We start from the raw sequence: 16,925 nt of genomic DNA on the forward strand, positions 1-16,925 counted from the left end.
CATTGTATATGATTAATACTTTTACACTTTTAAATCACTGAACTGCATAATGCAAAACCTCTTCCATAGAAATTAATATAGAAATTAACAAAATATTTCACACAATAGGCTATTGTGGACAAATATTTAATATGACATTCTTTCAGTAGTCCTATACATTTGGGTAGCTATAAGCAGATGATAGATTCAGTAGATTCTAGCACATCCTGGAGTGATTTATCATACAAATGTATACTTCCTGCATATCAAATTGTAAAAATACTTTTTCATTTATTACTTACTTCCATACTTTGCATGATCACTCAATGCATGCAAAATAAACTTTGTTTTAATAAATAAATGAATTATATATATATATATAACAATGCTAATGAAGGATTTGAGATTTTATTTCCCATTAGTGTGTAAATCAACATAACATTTTAGAGTTACACATATATTGTGTAGTTAATTAATTCACAGTACATTTAATTTACTGTTACAACTTACAGTACTTATTAAAACTGGTCTATAATCAGACGTTAGCCTCTTTAATAACAGCTTAAAACATTCAAGTATAATAACAGTTATTACAATGAATAAGAAAAGTTATTTTTACAATGAAACAGAACATGACTACGGTATTTACTCAATAAACTGATATAAATTAAATTAATTGACCTAAAATTGCCATGATAAAAAATGCTAACATTATATTGTACAACTTTTCAGAATAATGGCAAGTAATAAGTTACAGTTGTAAATATGGATTTTGAAAAAAAAAAAATATTTGAATACTGAAATGAACTTTTTAGACTGATTATTAAATCTGCTAGGGTTGCTGCACCAGTTTTTATATCACTTGGTTAAACAACTTACACCCACTTCTTATATCTAAACTTGTCCCCATATGACTGACTACAAGACAAGAAATAAAATCAAACAAAACAGAATAATTGTCATCCTATCTGGAGTTTCTGATAACAGATAAGAACTTACGTCATAATATGTATTACACATGTAAATCATTTAGAATAGCAATATACCAGTATCCTCTTCATGTACATGTACTACAAGGTACAAAATGTATTACCAGTAATTGAAATGCCATAATAATTTGCAAAAAAATACAATTTTCTAATAACTTAAAAGATTTAAAAAAAAAAAAAAAACAGAAAACAATTATATATGTGTAGTAACATCATAATTTTGAAATTTATTATGTTAATTGTTTGTGACAACTTTACTCTTCTCAAAAGTAAGATAACAGTTCATGATAAAAAGACGAAATATGTGGATAAATATTCCATATATGTACATTGTACAGTGTATCAAGAAGTAGGTTGAGACAAAACAATGGAAGGCTATTATGTGTATCCCTCCAGTTACACAAATATCTGCTAGGAGTATTATATAAATCTGAACATTACTTATATGTTAGATTAATTTTCATATATGATGTGCATTTATTTTCTAATGTGCATTTATCTTCTAAATCTTAAGTTTAAAATGTATCTTATCAATAAAAGTTGCATACAAATATCTGAGATTCGGTCTACTAAATCTTAAAATCCATATTATTGGCAAATTAAAGAACATGGGCTCAATAAGAGATAAAGCATTTCTTCATTCTATAAAATGATATAAAGAAATAGAAATAAAATGGAATGGATTATGATTCACAACCAAGAGATCCTATAAATCAAATCTCTAGTTACTTCTTTTGATAAATCATTTATACACCTATGGATTGACTAGAAAGTGGAAAATTGTGTTATATTTTTGGCATTTTTTATTTTAACAATGTATGATGCTTACAAAAAATGTATCTAAATGCAAGTAGATTCCATTCTCTTTAAAATACAAATGATTTTGTAAGATATGTTCATGAAATCTCTCAAGCTCTCATTGCCATTGAAGAAGATGTCAACCATTATCAATTACATGTACAATTGTACATTTTATTTATATGAAGCTTTAATTTGAAGTTATTGTAATAGTATCTTTAAAAGGTTAGATTACAATAATTGCTGGATAGAATATGCACATAGTTTTGATAAAAATATGAAGATATTTGTTTTACTTTCAAAACTTCAAAATGCATATCAGATGGACAAAAAGGAAAAAACATTGATATTGTAATCTTAGAAATCATCTTGAAGTATTTTTTAGATGTATTCAGACATACATAATGGACTATTGTAACTATTTGGAAATGATTACAAAGAAAATAGAAAGTGAAAAACTATTGCATGTACATAACAGTATGTATAATGATTTAAAAATCTTGGTAATGTCTAACAAAAAAACATAAAACGAGAAATATTGAACGCTGAAGAACTAAACTTTACATCCCCAGCTATATTTAAGGTTCATTAATCTTTTCTATAAATTTACTTAATATGTATATCAATCGACAAAATTTGATAAACATAAAATCTTACTAGTAATGAGAAACTGATTTATTCAGTAATTAATACTGACAAGAAGGTAACAACTCGACAAATACATCTTCCCTGGCATCCTCATTACCTCAACTAGAATTACCATACCCAACACAATAAGCGCCAATGTCCTACTACTTCAACCCAATAAGCACCGCACCCCCCCCCCCCCCCCCCCCCCCCCTTTTGTGGCCTCAATTTAATTTTTTCAATTTTTCAAACGCCTGGGTGCTTATTGATTCGAATACGGTGTGATTTTTAATATACACTTATCAGTGTGAGAATATATATATAACGAGAGTCTGAAGTTTCAATTATTCTTCATGTACAATCTAGAAAAGAGACAATTAAAATATCACAACCAATCATATACACACGTATAACAAATAAAATGTTTGTAACATTATGTCTAACCAGGAAAAATTTATAAATGCTTGAAGTTAAAATCCTTCTAAAATATATGTAGCTCAGTCCCGCATTTACAAGAAGAGTTCAAATTAAAATATTCTTTTGAAATTAATATAAAACTCCCACTTAACATTTGACAATAACTTACAACATTAAAAATAATTATAGAAAAAAATATAAATAAATCAGTGAATAAAAAGAAACTAGCTAATTTAAATTATAATAACTATAGCACTAAACCTCACAACACTGGCAACGGATATAAAATGGGACTAATTCATGTACCATGTAATACCCAACAACGTTTGTGTGAGACTATAAGTATCTCCAGTGGTGATGGAACACAACTCTTTGTAATCTTCGAATTCCCTCTGAAATGACGTTAGCACAGGATATATATCCTCTATTACCATAATTCCATCACCAATAGAAGCAAGAGTCCCACAAAAATGTTATCAGGTATCACATAGTACATGAACTAGTCCCATTAAGAACTAATTTTATGAATAGTATTTGGCATTATTGACAGAGATACATAGCTTTATAGCAATTACTGATATGGCATATATAGATCTATATGCTATTCACTTTCTGCAGATATAAATATATACATTGGATAGTAAATTGACCCTCCAGATTTTTAACACTGCTCAATTAATGGATATATTGGTTCATTATTATTTTTGATGCTTTAATAAATCATTTATAAATATTCAACTTCAGTAAATGTGCCATGCTTCCTCAGATAAATTAAATGTTTTTCTTTAAAAACTATCATAATGCTAAAAAACTTGCCTCGATCATTAGTGACAATAGTAACATACATATCTGGACATTTCCTTTCTGAAAAACCAAATCATCAATGAGTGGATAAAGATCACCAACTATACTGGTAGTACCAAAAGTTTTTGTCACTTATATATAAATATATATATATATATGAAACAGGGTGCAGGATTTACAATAACTTTAATACCTGCCTCTGCTAGGGATCGAACTCGGGACCTCTGGATTACTAGTCTGACGCTCAACCGATTGAGCTAAAGAGAAGTTCTCTCTAGCCGAGCGATATATTGCGGCTAGTATTGACCAGGGTTACATACTCCCCCTCCAGGAATCAACTCGTCCTCGAGTTTCCAGGGGTCACAATGATTCCTTCACAGGTATCGTGAAGTATCATTCCCAAGTCCCGACATGGGCGCCAATGAAACAGTGTGCAGGATTTACAATAACTTTAATACCTGCCTCTGCCAGGGATCGAACTCGGGACCTCTGGATTACTAGTCTGACGCTCAACCGATCGAGCTAAAGAGAAGTTCTCTCTAGCCGAGCGATATATTGCGGCTAGTATTGACCAGGGTTACATATAAATAAAAAATGTATATGTAAAGAAACGAAAACCAGTTACAGTAACTGCACAAATGTAATAGAAGATATCTTTTTCTCTTTTTATTCCATTAAGACCAAGACATTTTACTTAAAAGTTTTTTGCAGTTACTGTAAATATTGCAAGACACTGTCATTTATACCGATAAATCATTTCACTTCAAAAATAAAGAATACCGATAAATCATTTCACTTCAAAAATAAAGAATACAATTACAGTTGTACTTGTCATATTATCCAACATCCTTTAACCAAGCCATCAACACAAAAAATTACTCTTGTCAACCTCCATTTAGTTATTATGATTGTTAATAAGAAGAAAAAAAAACATCATCTTTTATTTAATTGAAATATAGCACCATTTACACATGTTACTACGTGTATATATATCATTAGTACTGCATACATAATAATTAGCATGGACCGATATGAACAATTGAAATTAATATATGTATGTAGATCTATACATATATTTATATAATTAATGTATAATTGTTACATTTTTTTGTAAATAAAGACATTGGTCAGTACCATATACCGTGTAGGTACTTGAAATAAAATAATAATGAAGATGAGACTTGTGTGATTTTTGGATCTATAATGATTCTGTAACTGACATAACTTATTGTATGGTGTAGGATCTTTATTTGCACAAATGTTGCGCTATAATTCTCTTTAGAAAAACTTGGCCCTGATTTTTGGAATACCTGTTAAATGGGAAATAAACTTAAACTGTAAAGACCAACTTGAATGCGCAGTCACTTCTAAGAAGAGATGTCTTTTCAGGAGATCATCCAGCTTATAGATGAAGGAGCTTCCAGATACAGATGAGCTACAAGTGGTCGCAAGTTATATTCAAAAGTAGTAGAGGGCAAATCGTGTTAGGGCTGAGGTATTGATACTTCATACTGTTGAGACCTATGAACATGATAATGTTTACTTGATTTTTAAGAGATATGAGGCACATAAAAATGCAGGTGGTGTCGTACAACAGTATTAAAAGACACATATTATACTATGAATTGTCAATTATCATCTTGGTCAATGCACATTCCTGCTAAGATAAATATCCAACACAATTAGTGTCCAAGTTGCTATTAATTTTGTTTTGCAACACATTTCACTTTTGTATCAGCTGCCTGTTGAAGAAAATACAAACATTTTTAAAGCTCTATAAAATATTTGTAGTTTGTTTACGAGGTGGTTGCACTAATTAATCATCATGTCCAACATAAGTCGAAATGTCTAGTCAAATGGGCTTTTTTGAGTCTCTGCATGAAGATTGCCATATTACACTAGTGCAGTTAGCACTGAGGAGCTTGTGAAAGATTTCATAGGCTCAATATTAATGTACACTATGGTCAAGTAGAGAGCTTGTGGGATGAGGCCTCCTTAAATAGAGCACAGGTTAACCAAAAATCCTGTAGGACTGCTAAAGAGCAGAAGCTATGAGCCCATTCATGAGTTTATACCATCAAACCTTTGTAATGGAGAACAAGTCGAAACTGGTTCACCCACCAGGACCAGAAATTGTTACATTAAAGGATTTTCCTTGTACTGTCATCCCGGCACTTCTGGTAGAGATGATAAACAGCAGTAGAGGCCAACACCTTTCTCTTTTATGACATGCAAACATATTAATACTGTACTGAGCAGCACGCTTTATGAAGCCTAAACATCACTGTATGGAACACACACCACTAGACTTCTGAGAAGGCTGTGGAGCAGCGGACGGTGCAATGAGGGCTCGTCGTCTTTGGGCTGAAAGTTTATTACAGAATTAATACTCCATATCCGGCTTTTAAAAATTACAAGCTGTTTGAAATTGAACTGTGAAGAAAATTATTTTCAACATTCATTTCCTCTTTCATTGTCCATATAGTTGAGTTTTTTCACTTTTATTTTTATGACATGTGACTTCAACATGTCTGATTCCAAACCTCTATAAATGAGACCACTAGGGGGAGATAATCTAGTGGGTTTTTTGTTGTTGTTTTTTTCAACGAGAACTATTTCATGATTTGGACATACAATGTATGGCAATTAATATTTTTCAATTAATCATAGTTCTAATTCAGAATTGAGTTCAAATTATTAACGGAAATGACAATAGTAACTTATCAAATACCCTTGATACAGTAGGTATGTATTTTAAATGAAACACATTAAAACTGTTTTAATAACACATTACTTTATACTTCTTATTAATAATTTTGTCAAATTATTCTTAATGCATTTAGATATATTCTTAAAAAATAATTAGTAGTAAACATCCGTAAATTTTGCTCTTAGACTAGTATATTTATTTTTCTGCATAAATCAAATCAAGGTATAAACATAGTTAATGTATAAACATACCTGCCACATAGACATCCCGATCAAATTTACCATTGGCAAGCTGTATGCTGTAAAACAGAAAATATGAAAAGTGCTAAATGTTTCTCATTTTGGGTATATTATCGTACATGTCTATAACTTTAGTAAATGTGTAATTGTCAATTACAGAAACAAATAATTTCTCTTATTAAACATTGTAAGATATACATGTATCCTATTATATTTCAAAATACATTTCTACGATACTTTTTTTTCACGGTGATAGACTCAAATGTTTGATATCAAAGATATGTGTTGGAATTAATACGTCTATATATTTCTTGTGAATCTGTGAGTTATTTCCCCTTCTCATACACTGACCAGTAATAATACTGTAAATATATAACAGAATTTTCATTTGTCAAATATGACTGACAATATATCCATTAGGTAAGAGAATTATTAATAATAAAAAAGAATTAATTTTAAATTCTAATGTAAATAGAATGGGTACTTACTTATCAGCGCCAGGTTTGACAGCAGCCTCGTAGACACCGTACACAGGACGATGATCCGACACTCGGATGTTCATCACAGCATCATAGTGAACACAGCTTATGTGGTTCTTTTTCTTTGAATGATAAAGTATTCGGTCCTGTAATCAAAAACATGTTGTTTTGTTATAATATAATTCATCAATTTGGAGCATCAGTAAAAATGTCTCCAAGGCTTCTGTATACAATAATCATGAATAATGTATATGTTTAGTGTACATAAATAATTATCCTAACATTGAACTGGTAATATCCCTTCACTTACTGTATAGGAAGGTATCCTGAACTTCGGGGAGGTGTCATACGCCTCCGAATCTAAGTCAAACTTGTATGTTGGTTTGAAGTTTATTCTTCCCTCTGTGAATCCTTGGAAGGCTTTGTCTAAAATCCAATATCAATTAATTTTATTTAATTGCGATGAGTAATATATTGAAGGCTGCAGTGCATTGTACATGTTATAGATTTGTACAAATGTATATCCATTTACAACAAAATTATATTGTGGGATTTCCAATAATTCTTCAATTATCAGATTCACTAAGTCCATTTTTTTAGTTGCTGTCTTCATTCACAATGAACAATCAAAGTTTTATTTTCAGAATCAATAATGACAAGAGTAGAGCTGGTTATATTGACAAATCATGCTTAATTCAGGAACAGGTTTAACCATTCCAAAAGGGGAGATATTTACAATTGTGTGACAAAATACATACCAAGGAAAAACACCATTTAGATGATGAAATAATTAAATAGATTACACAGAAATACATTTAACAAATATCTACAGGAAACTGAAAGTTAACATTTAATGAATGTATCCCTTTTAATTAGTACTATATTCCTCCAACTAATCAATTATGGACAAGCCTTAAAGTAATGACTTAAAATATTGAAACCAATTCATTGGTGTTTGAAGCTCAAATGGATTCAAATACTTGGATCACATATCATGAATCAAGAAAAACCTATCTTACCTTGGTAAATACACTGTGCTAGCTCATCCCCGTGAAGGAGGTCCTCAAAGTTTGGGTGCTCCTGTTTCACGATAGCATGTACTAGATCCTCTACTGTATGTCTGCCCTTCTCCAAACGGAAGTTCAAGTCCCCAAACCAGAAAACTGAATCAAACTTTGTAGTGGCAGGCCCTACAAACCATGTTTGTTATAATCAAGTTTGCCGAGATATTTAATGCATTAAATAATTATAAAATATTTGTTCATAATCTAGAATAAAAATTTGTCAATTAAATTAATTTTACTACAAAATAGTTGTTTATACCTTGTAGGTTAGACTGTGAGCCTGATGCTGTTTTCGGCAATTTCAAGGATGTGTTGATCTTTTGAAAATCGTTGATTCTTTCTTTTAGCTTTCCTGAATCAGCTGAAAAGTCATTGAAATGGACAATATACGGTAATAACATACCGGTAGATTACAACAGTATATATACATTACAGTTCATTTTGGATAACATGACTGTTCAAATATTCAAAATAAACATTGAATTTATATGTATATAGTATAGACCAATATATTGAAAGGAAAACAACAATATTTTAAATATATATATATACATGTACTAGAAATATTTACAGTAGTACTATCACAATGTGTTATCCGAAGAATTAATTACCATAGTCATTAAAATCCTGATTTCTTTTATGATTTTTTCACTTGTACAAATATATTATATAATCTTGAATCAATATCTCAATTTTATCAAATGTAATAATATTGATAAATGCAATGTAAACTTTAGTTTTAATAATGGAAGCCCCAGTTGTTTTTAGTGTACTCATTAAAATTTAATCTTCAGCAAATTGCTAGCTATATACATGATTTCCAAAATGACAAAGATCAATTCAACATAACAAGCATTCTCTGTTTTCTTCTAAAGTGCACACTAAAAAGCAATCTGTGTTCCAGATATAATCATACCAGTCACACTACAGTGCAGACACAAGGGAATGGGTTTGTCATTGAACTCTGGGAGTGATCCAAATCAAACGCACAACATAAAGAAATAGGCTCAAAAGAGAGAATAGGAACAACACCTTTCAAAGGGTTCTACAAGTAGCATTACAGGTAAATAACATTACACTGGTTAAGTTTTTCGGGTGTTAATTAAAGTTTGGGATAACTCAATCAATAAAAGAAAATACTAACTAAATGTCTGATTTGACTTGTTTGCTATCCAAAGAAACAAGATAAAATCACAAGGTATAGAGATCACAGTATAAGTAAATATCTGAATATATGATGAAAATACAAGAAATGAAATTGACAGGTCAATTAATTTTTCTGCAAACTTACAGTGCTGTCAATTTTAATACAAGCAAAAACTACACAATATCTAAATAAGAGTATTAAGTTTGAAATTCATCTGAACATGTATGCATATCACCAAGATAATTTATCTTGTTTCATATTATTGTTTGTTTTTGTATATATAATAATGCTGATTTAAACATTCAATGTTAATTCCCTGGTATACAGGTTTGTATTTCACATGATTAGGCCCATAAGCATTAATTGGAATGTTAGCTTCATTTTATGTCCACAAATACAATGTATGTGTATCTTCCACTCATTTTAAAACAAACATATTTTAGATGTGTTTTATACATGCATATTAAGACAACTTATGTGTACATGTAGTATCTCTCAACCAATTTTCAAAACGATTAAGATATAAATAACATACAAGAAGTAACTAATGATATCACAGGAAAAGAATAATCCCTTTTTGCAAAGACTAACTTTGAAAGATGAAAAGACTAAAAAGACCATCTAGTAATATAAGTATCAATTAATATTCATGTTAGATTCTTACAGTGGGTACTTCTGTTTGCTAAAATAAATAATTGATAATGTCAATCAGTTTTAATTTGTAATAACTTCTTTAGAATTAGGACATGACGTTTTCGAACACAGACTATTGAATTTAAGCTATTTCTTAAACATAGAGTACAATATACATCTTAATGCATAGTAGATCAAAAGGAAGGACTATAGACAAATTTGCCTCCAAGACAATAAAATGATTTAAAACACAGATTATCGATTAAGAAATCCTTTTCTGCATTGGGACAATGTTTGTGTGCTGATGTTCTACAATTTTGGTAGTGGAAAAAAAACCTGAGCTCTCAGAGAAAAAGAGGAAATCAAAGACTGAATTATTTAGTACATGTTTAAAGCCAATGTCTCAAACATACTCATAAATGACAGATTTAAATTTAATTTTAGATTGTAAGATACCTTCTATCTCAGCACAGTAGCTCTTGTGTTGTATGAGTACAGGAAATAAAGCTTTTCGGAAATGAGGACAGAAATTTTGTCTTATTTTTATAAAACAATCAATTAAAAGCATTAATTTGATGAACCAAGACAGAAATGTGAAGAAAACAGTGTCATCATGCTATATTTTACTGGCATTATCAAATGAGAAGCTAAAATGAATTAACAGAAAATGAGCTAAGATTACTAAAAAAAACAATAAATACACATCCAAATGACAGCCATACTTACAAGCAAAATGTGAATTGATGAAAAGAAACGAAGTTCCAAAGAATGTAAATGAGACAGCAACAGCACCCTTTGTTTTCACCATGGTAACAGCCCTCGTTGTTACTTGGTCCTCCTCAGGTTCTGTAACCATAGCAACCCAACAAGTAAACAACATATTCCTAATATATTTAAGTTTTATTCATCTCAGCACAATTAGTTTATGTATTTAGCTTTCTGAAAGTCATAGCATATGATTAATTATGAATATTATGTATATAAATTATATTAAAATAATTTGTTGTAATTTCCAAATTGATGACTAAAATGTTATATCAATTAAAATTTATTTCTTTTTTAAAACAGTTTTTTACATACCTGAACAAAACCAGATGAGATCCCTGCGTATGAAGATGGCAAGATGGAGTGAGCCATGAGTGGCCGAGTAGAAGAGTACATGAGATGGACCGAGTGTTGTCTGTATAATCACTTCCCATTCCTTCCTGTTCACAGAGATTAAATATTTTACAATAATCAACATGAAAACAAATGGCGAAAAAAGTAGAGAAGAAATAGTTAATCATCACTAATGTTAGCTCGAAATCAAAAAATACAAAACACGTTTACATGTATTTATTAGATTGGTTACAAGACTATAAGTTTTTTTTATAAGATTTCTCAGCTGATTATCTCCCCCTAGTTTGAAAAAAACTAGATTCACACATGTTGCAAAGACAAAAATTAACAAGTCAAATTTTAGTGGTATTTTGAATACATTGATCTAAAGCTTAAGGCTGGTGGTGAGTCTTTCTTTAACCTCACAACTTGTATAAAGTTGATGATCCTGTTTTAATTAATTGTTAGTAAAACTGTACTTATTTTTTTTTAATCAAATAATAAACAAAACAATAAAACAAAAATTTAAAAAACAACCTTCCAAATTCATCTTGCTGGGATATTTTCATTTTTTTTTAAATATATTTATTACAATGTTATGTTTTTTTAAGATAACAAATTTTGATCAGATACTAGATAGAAGATAGATGCATAAATGTAATGGTTTCTGTACAAGTATTGTTATGGTACAATTAGTGAAAGTCTCAAAGTATATGGTATTGAGGTACCGGCATGTATCAGGCACACTTTTAGGAGATAGTATCAAGAAACATTGACATCTATTGTAATTTCAGATACAAATTCATGAGATGACAATAGCTTTTGCACAATATTATTTGCAGATTAAAAAGTTTATTTGAGATCATATTTACTTGTTCATGTTATTTTCCTGTGTTCCTATTGCATACAGGTCCTGTACAAAATCACTGGCTTCTGGTAGCAGAAAATCTTGTAGACTAGCCTTGAACTCCTGCAATTACCAAAATGAAAATTTATCAAGTTCAACTAAATCTAAAACACAATTCACGTCAGGAACCGATGTACAAAATTCAATGTACCAGCCTGAGTATACACATTATATTCATTATCATTTCCAGGTTATTACATATCAAGTAATTAATCTACTTTTAGTAAAATATTTCTCATTAGCATCATCCATATTTCTCTCTTTTAGTAAGGTTCACCATATATATTATAATGTAAATATTTTGCTGAATGAAATACAATTGTATAAAAATCAATACCTTACCTTAATTTCTCCCATGTTCCAGCTCCCTATCCACACCTTGACCCGCCTGTCCTGTAGATATCGGTCAAGTTCAGATGGACCCAACAAACTGGATGAGACACTGGCATTTCCACTCCCCATCCTTCAGAGAAATAGAGAATGGCAAAAGATGTTTAAAAAAGAACAAACATGATGGAAGATTTAGATTTTTAAGATTTTTTACCTGCAAATATTGTCAGAAATTTTTGAAAAACAATCTAGTGATAAGAAAAAAAACAACACTTAATAATATTTAATGTTTCTTATATTTTTTATCAATTATATGGTCAGTATTCTTTAAAATAGATTTATTTCCCCCATTATCAAAAAGAGTGAAAACATTCATTCTGAATAATATGAAAACCTGAAAAAGAATCTAATAAACAGCAAAAAGAATTTATTCAACCTTGGAAAGACTACAAGGCAAAACAACAAAAAGATGATTCCTATATGTTTAGACATTATGGTGACTTGAAAAAGTATATTCAAAACTTATTCATTCTGAATGTTTAAGCAAACCACATATATGCAAAAATAAACAGTATTAAAATATTCCTACCTTGCTCGAGCCTCTGTTATGGGGATTTGGTGGAGAACACTTGATGATGACATTGATCTCTGGGACATCGTGTCAAATGGTGGATGATGTATAGGGGGTTTCTGAAGGGGACTACCTAAAACTCTGGGAGAGGCTGGGGGTACACTCTCTAGGTATTTATTCAGGGTATAAGATGAATCAGTCTTGTAGGCAGTTTTTAAAGCCTGTGAGGAAATGTCTTCAGTCAATGGCGGTGGATGGTTCTTTGATGTAATTGGTTCTAATTGTCCAGTTTTTCGCGGAAGAGAATCACCACTCAAAATATTTTGGTACCTGCTATTAATGTCTTCTTTCAAATCTACTCCTGAATCTATTGTAATATTTGGGTCAGCTTTATCCTTTGTCTGTTTTTCAGACACAGAAACTTCATCCATTTGCATTTGTTTTAAATCAGTTTGTGAACAAGATTGTTTTTTCGATTTCGCTCCCACCTCTAGTTCCTCACCAGAAGAATTGGGATCACGGAATCTTTTCTCGCCTTTCTGTTTGATAACTTTCTGTCTCACTTTTTTATCACTTTCAGGTGTAGATTTATTAGAACCACCTTTTTGCTCTGAGCGTGGGGTAGATGGTGGTTTCGGTGTAAATGGACTATTTCGTAACGATTCTACTGAATTGGTTCTCTCATTTACATTGGCCATCTTCAAGGCCCTAAAACGATGTATTGTGGCATCAGAAGGTGCCTTCCTACTAATGCCGTCATGTTTATCATCATCACTGTCAGAATCAACGTCCATAGGAGGAGGAGGAGATAACTCCTCTGGTCGTATTACGCTATCACGTTTTTTATCCCTTGGTTTAGGTGTAGGGGTAACTTTTACACTGTCTTTGTTCCTGGTGGTTTTAGGATCAGAATCTTTCCCACCAGCTGCTACCTTTTCCGATTCTGTCTTAGAATTTTTATTATTGCTGATATCATTATTTGAGTTGGTGTTTAATTCTGTTTGATTGTGTCCTGTCTCTTTGCTTACAGTTAATTTACTTGCATTTGATTGAAGAGAATATGTAGAACCAAATTCACTTCCACTTTCATTGTTGCGTCTTTTCTCTGTTATCTTTGAAATTGCACTACGTTTTTTCTTTCCTTTTTGAGGAGCAGGGGTACCAGTTTCTGTAGGAGGCTTCTTAGAATTCTGGCTTATTGTAGTAATTTCCACCTCCATCTTGTTTCCATGATACATCAACAAATTCAAAAATCACACACACAGTTTTTCTTGCCAAAGATTCCATGGAATCTGTAAATGAAAAAAGAAATTAGGAATACATTAAATTATTCAATGGCGGAAAAAACCCCAAAGAAATCTCATTACATAAACATTATACTAATAAACAAAGTAAACTTTTAATGGTAAAAACATATATACTATGTATAGATATAAAAAAAAAATCTTTCTGTGTCATTAAATAATTCACTTGATAAAAAACAGGGATATCTCATTGCATACTAAACAAAGTTAGCCTAATTTTAATGTTAAACATATAGTATATCATACATCAGTTTCCTTCAGTGTCAAAATAAATTAAGAAATAATTAATTGAAAGCAAAACATATATTTAAAGTATAAACATCATACTCCATCCCCTTTAAAAAAGAAGAGATTTATTTAAAGTTAATATGATGTTCTTCTACAATGATATTCTGTAAAAATGAACCCAATTGATTCCACTGACTTAATTGATATTATCACATTATGGGCACAGGGACCTGGCACGAAAATTTTTAAGCAACAGTATACATATATATATGTTATAGTATCAAGGGTATGAACTCGGCGGTCGAGAAAAACGGACCTATTTTTTTAAAACCGTGATTATTTTCATAAATGGGTTCTATACAACATTGACGGATATCTTACCTTAAAGAGAAATATTTTATCTTTCCATTGAGTGCTTGATGAACAAAATTGGCCAAGTATTGACGAAGTTATGGCTTGATATATCAGGAAATTTACGAAAAATATGCTAGGTAGACATTTCCCTGTCCGGTCGAAATGTTGTCTCGGCTCTAATGGGTACCTCAAAAACCAAGCCAAAATCACAAAATCTACGCTTGTAGTGGTAAACAGTACCCATAACTGTGTTCATCCAAAATCTCCTTTGGAGGTGTCATGACCCGTACTTTGTAGAAACTACATTAAAACATTGTGTAGCTCACTTACTTTAACCGTCACCGCCATGTTCATTTTTCTCTCGGAACGCTTCTCGACTTTACATATCGTGACTACATTATGCAAGTTATGTAATGTTGTGCTTTTGGGTAAACTCGAGAAGCGTTCCGAAGAACAAATGAACATGGCGGTGACGGTTAAAGTAAGTGAGCTACACGATGTTTAAATGGAGTTTCTACAAAGTACGGGTCATGACACCTTCAAAGGAGATTGTGGATGACCACAGTTATGGGTACTGTTTACCACCACAAGCGTAGATTTTATGATTATGGCTTGGTTTTTGAGGTGCCCATTAAAGCCGAGACGACATTTCGACCGGACAGGGAAATGTCTACCTGGCATATTTTTCGTAAATTTCCCGATTCATCAAGCCATAACTTCGTCAATACTTGGCCAATTTTGTTCATCAAGCACTCAATGGAAAGATAAATTATTTCTCTTTAAGGTAAGATATCCGTCAATGTTGTATAGAACCAATTTATTAAAATAATCACGGTTTTAAACAAATAGGTCCGTTTTCCTCGACCGCCGAGTTCATACCCTTGATACTATAATATGTACAGTATATGTATACTGTTTGTTTAAAAAAATCGTGCCTGGTCCCTGTGATTATGGGCACCAATTAAAAGATCAAGGCAAACCAGAGGTACTCTATCTACTGAATGACACGGATGTACTGCTTTAATCAGTTACTCTTCTTTGTAATATACCCACCTCAAATTATTTATAAAATTAGAAAATATATATATTATAAGTATATATACATGTACAGTGTATCTGCCTGCACAGGAGTTTGGTGTTCTGTCAATAATACACTTGATTTCTAAATATAAACACACAAACACTTCTTTAAATACATGTTTTTCATAGTAGGTCTAAATATTGGATATCATTATGCTTTAATTTGAAGCTTTAATATATTTCATACAGAACGACAAACTCCTGTAGATTTTATTCATTTCTTAAATAACCATTAACCAATACAAAACCTTTTGTGAACTCCTTTTAGCATAAAGATCTTTGCAAAAGTGACTGATACCAGTACCTGTCTCAGCATCTTAAGTTTACAAGCATAGTGGAGATACACATGTACAGTACTGCCTTAGATCTTCCCTTCCAAATTCTAGTAAGAACACTCAACATCATATGTAAGGATATGATTTACCTGTTTCCATGGCCATGACCAGCCGAATCACTAAAATATTTGACAACAGGAAGTAAATAATATAACAAAATTTCCAGAAGAAACACCCAGTAATGATTAACATTAATGAGTAATGTAATCTCACCGCCTAGCCACTGTCAAAACAAAAAATTGCAAATATTGTTATGCTTAGCAACTTCGTTGTCGATGCCTTTTGAGCTGTTATGCATATTTAGGCTCGCCGGATATTCTATATGCACTTAAAACTCCACCAATCGTTTTCAAATAACATGCAACATACCTGGTAACTTCAATATCAACACCGTTATTTCCGAAACTTTTCAACGAGGACGCGATTTTTGGTGTTTTGTTCGTCCATGTTGGAATTTTGGAAGCTGCACTTGCGCAGTAGGTGTGTTTAGGATCATCTTTGATCTGGGTCATTTTAAAACTTCAATACATGTACGTTAACGCTGATTCAAGCATGTCATGTACCGTAAACGTAAAGATATACTTAGATGTCGCACACACGTGTTTGTTTAAAATCAAAATTATATTTAAAAGATATCATAAACTAATTAAATCTTAATACAGTTAACAGATGCGATATCTCTTATGAATTGTAATTTGACAATTTAGTGTATAACTCTCGTAATTGCAAGTCGCAAATAAGAGGCACCACAACATGGGATCCATAGCAGGTGCTCGTATATGCAATTCAATATTTCGTTTATCGACAATAATCGCATGTATACAAAATCTAA

At 31.3% G+C, this 16,925-nt stretch overlaps 1 protein-coding gene across 4 annotated transcripts; it reads right to left on the minus strand.

Moving 5' to 3' along the window:
- Positions 1–4,396: 4,396 nt before the first annotated feature.
- Positions 4,397–16,594, minus strand: LOC138321016 (phosphatidylinositol polyphosphate 5-phosphatase type IV-like). Of its 4 annotated transcripts, none has more exons than XM_069264393.1 (13): positions 16,463–16,594; positions 12,811–14,084; positions 12,234–12,354; positions 11,857–11,954; positions 10,967–11,091; positions 10,613–10,732; positions 9,251–9,274; positions 8,366–8,467; positions 8,062–8,232; positions 7,353–7,468; positions 7,052–7,188; positions 6,576–6,622; positions 4,397–5,978 (listed from the first exon to the last, which is right to left on the minus strand). In XM_069264393.1, exons 2-13 carry the CDS (start codon positions 14,028–14,030, stop codon positions 5,896–5,898), a joined length of 2,364 nt encoding a protein of 787 aa, XP_069120494.1. In that variant the 5' UTR covers positions 14,031–14,084; positions 16,463–16,594; the 3' UTR covers positions 4,397–5,895. The 4 variants fall into 4 exon arrangements, with proteins under 4 accessions (XP_069120494.1, XP_069120497.1, XP_069120496.1 ...); XM_069264396.1 differs by lacking the exon at positions 9,251–9,274 and adding an exon at positions 9,918–9,935; XM_069264395.1 differs by lacking the exon at positions 16,463–16,594 and adding an exon at positions 16,183–16,311.
- Positions 16,595–16,925: the final 331 nt, after the last annotated feature.

This window comes from Argopecten irradians, chromosome 4, assembly GCF_041381155.1.
Source record: "Argopecten irradians isolate NY chromosome 4, Ai_NY, whole genome shotgun sequence".
Taxonomy (NCBI): Eukaryota; Metazoa; Mollusca; class Bivalvia; order Pectinida; family Pectinidae; genus Argopecten; species Argopecten irradians.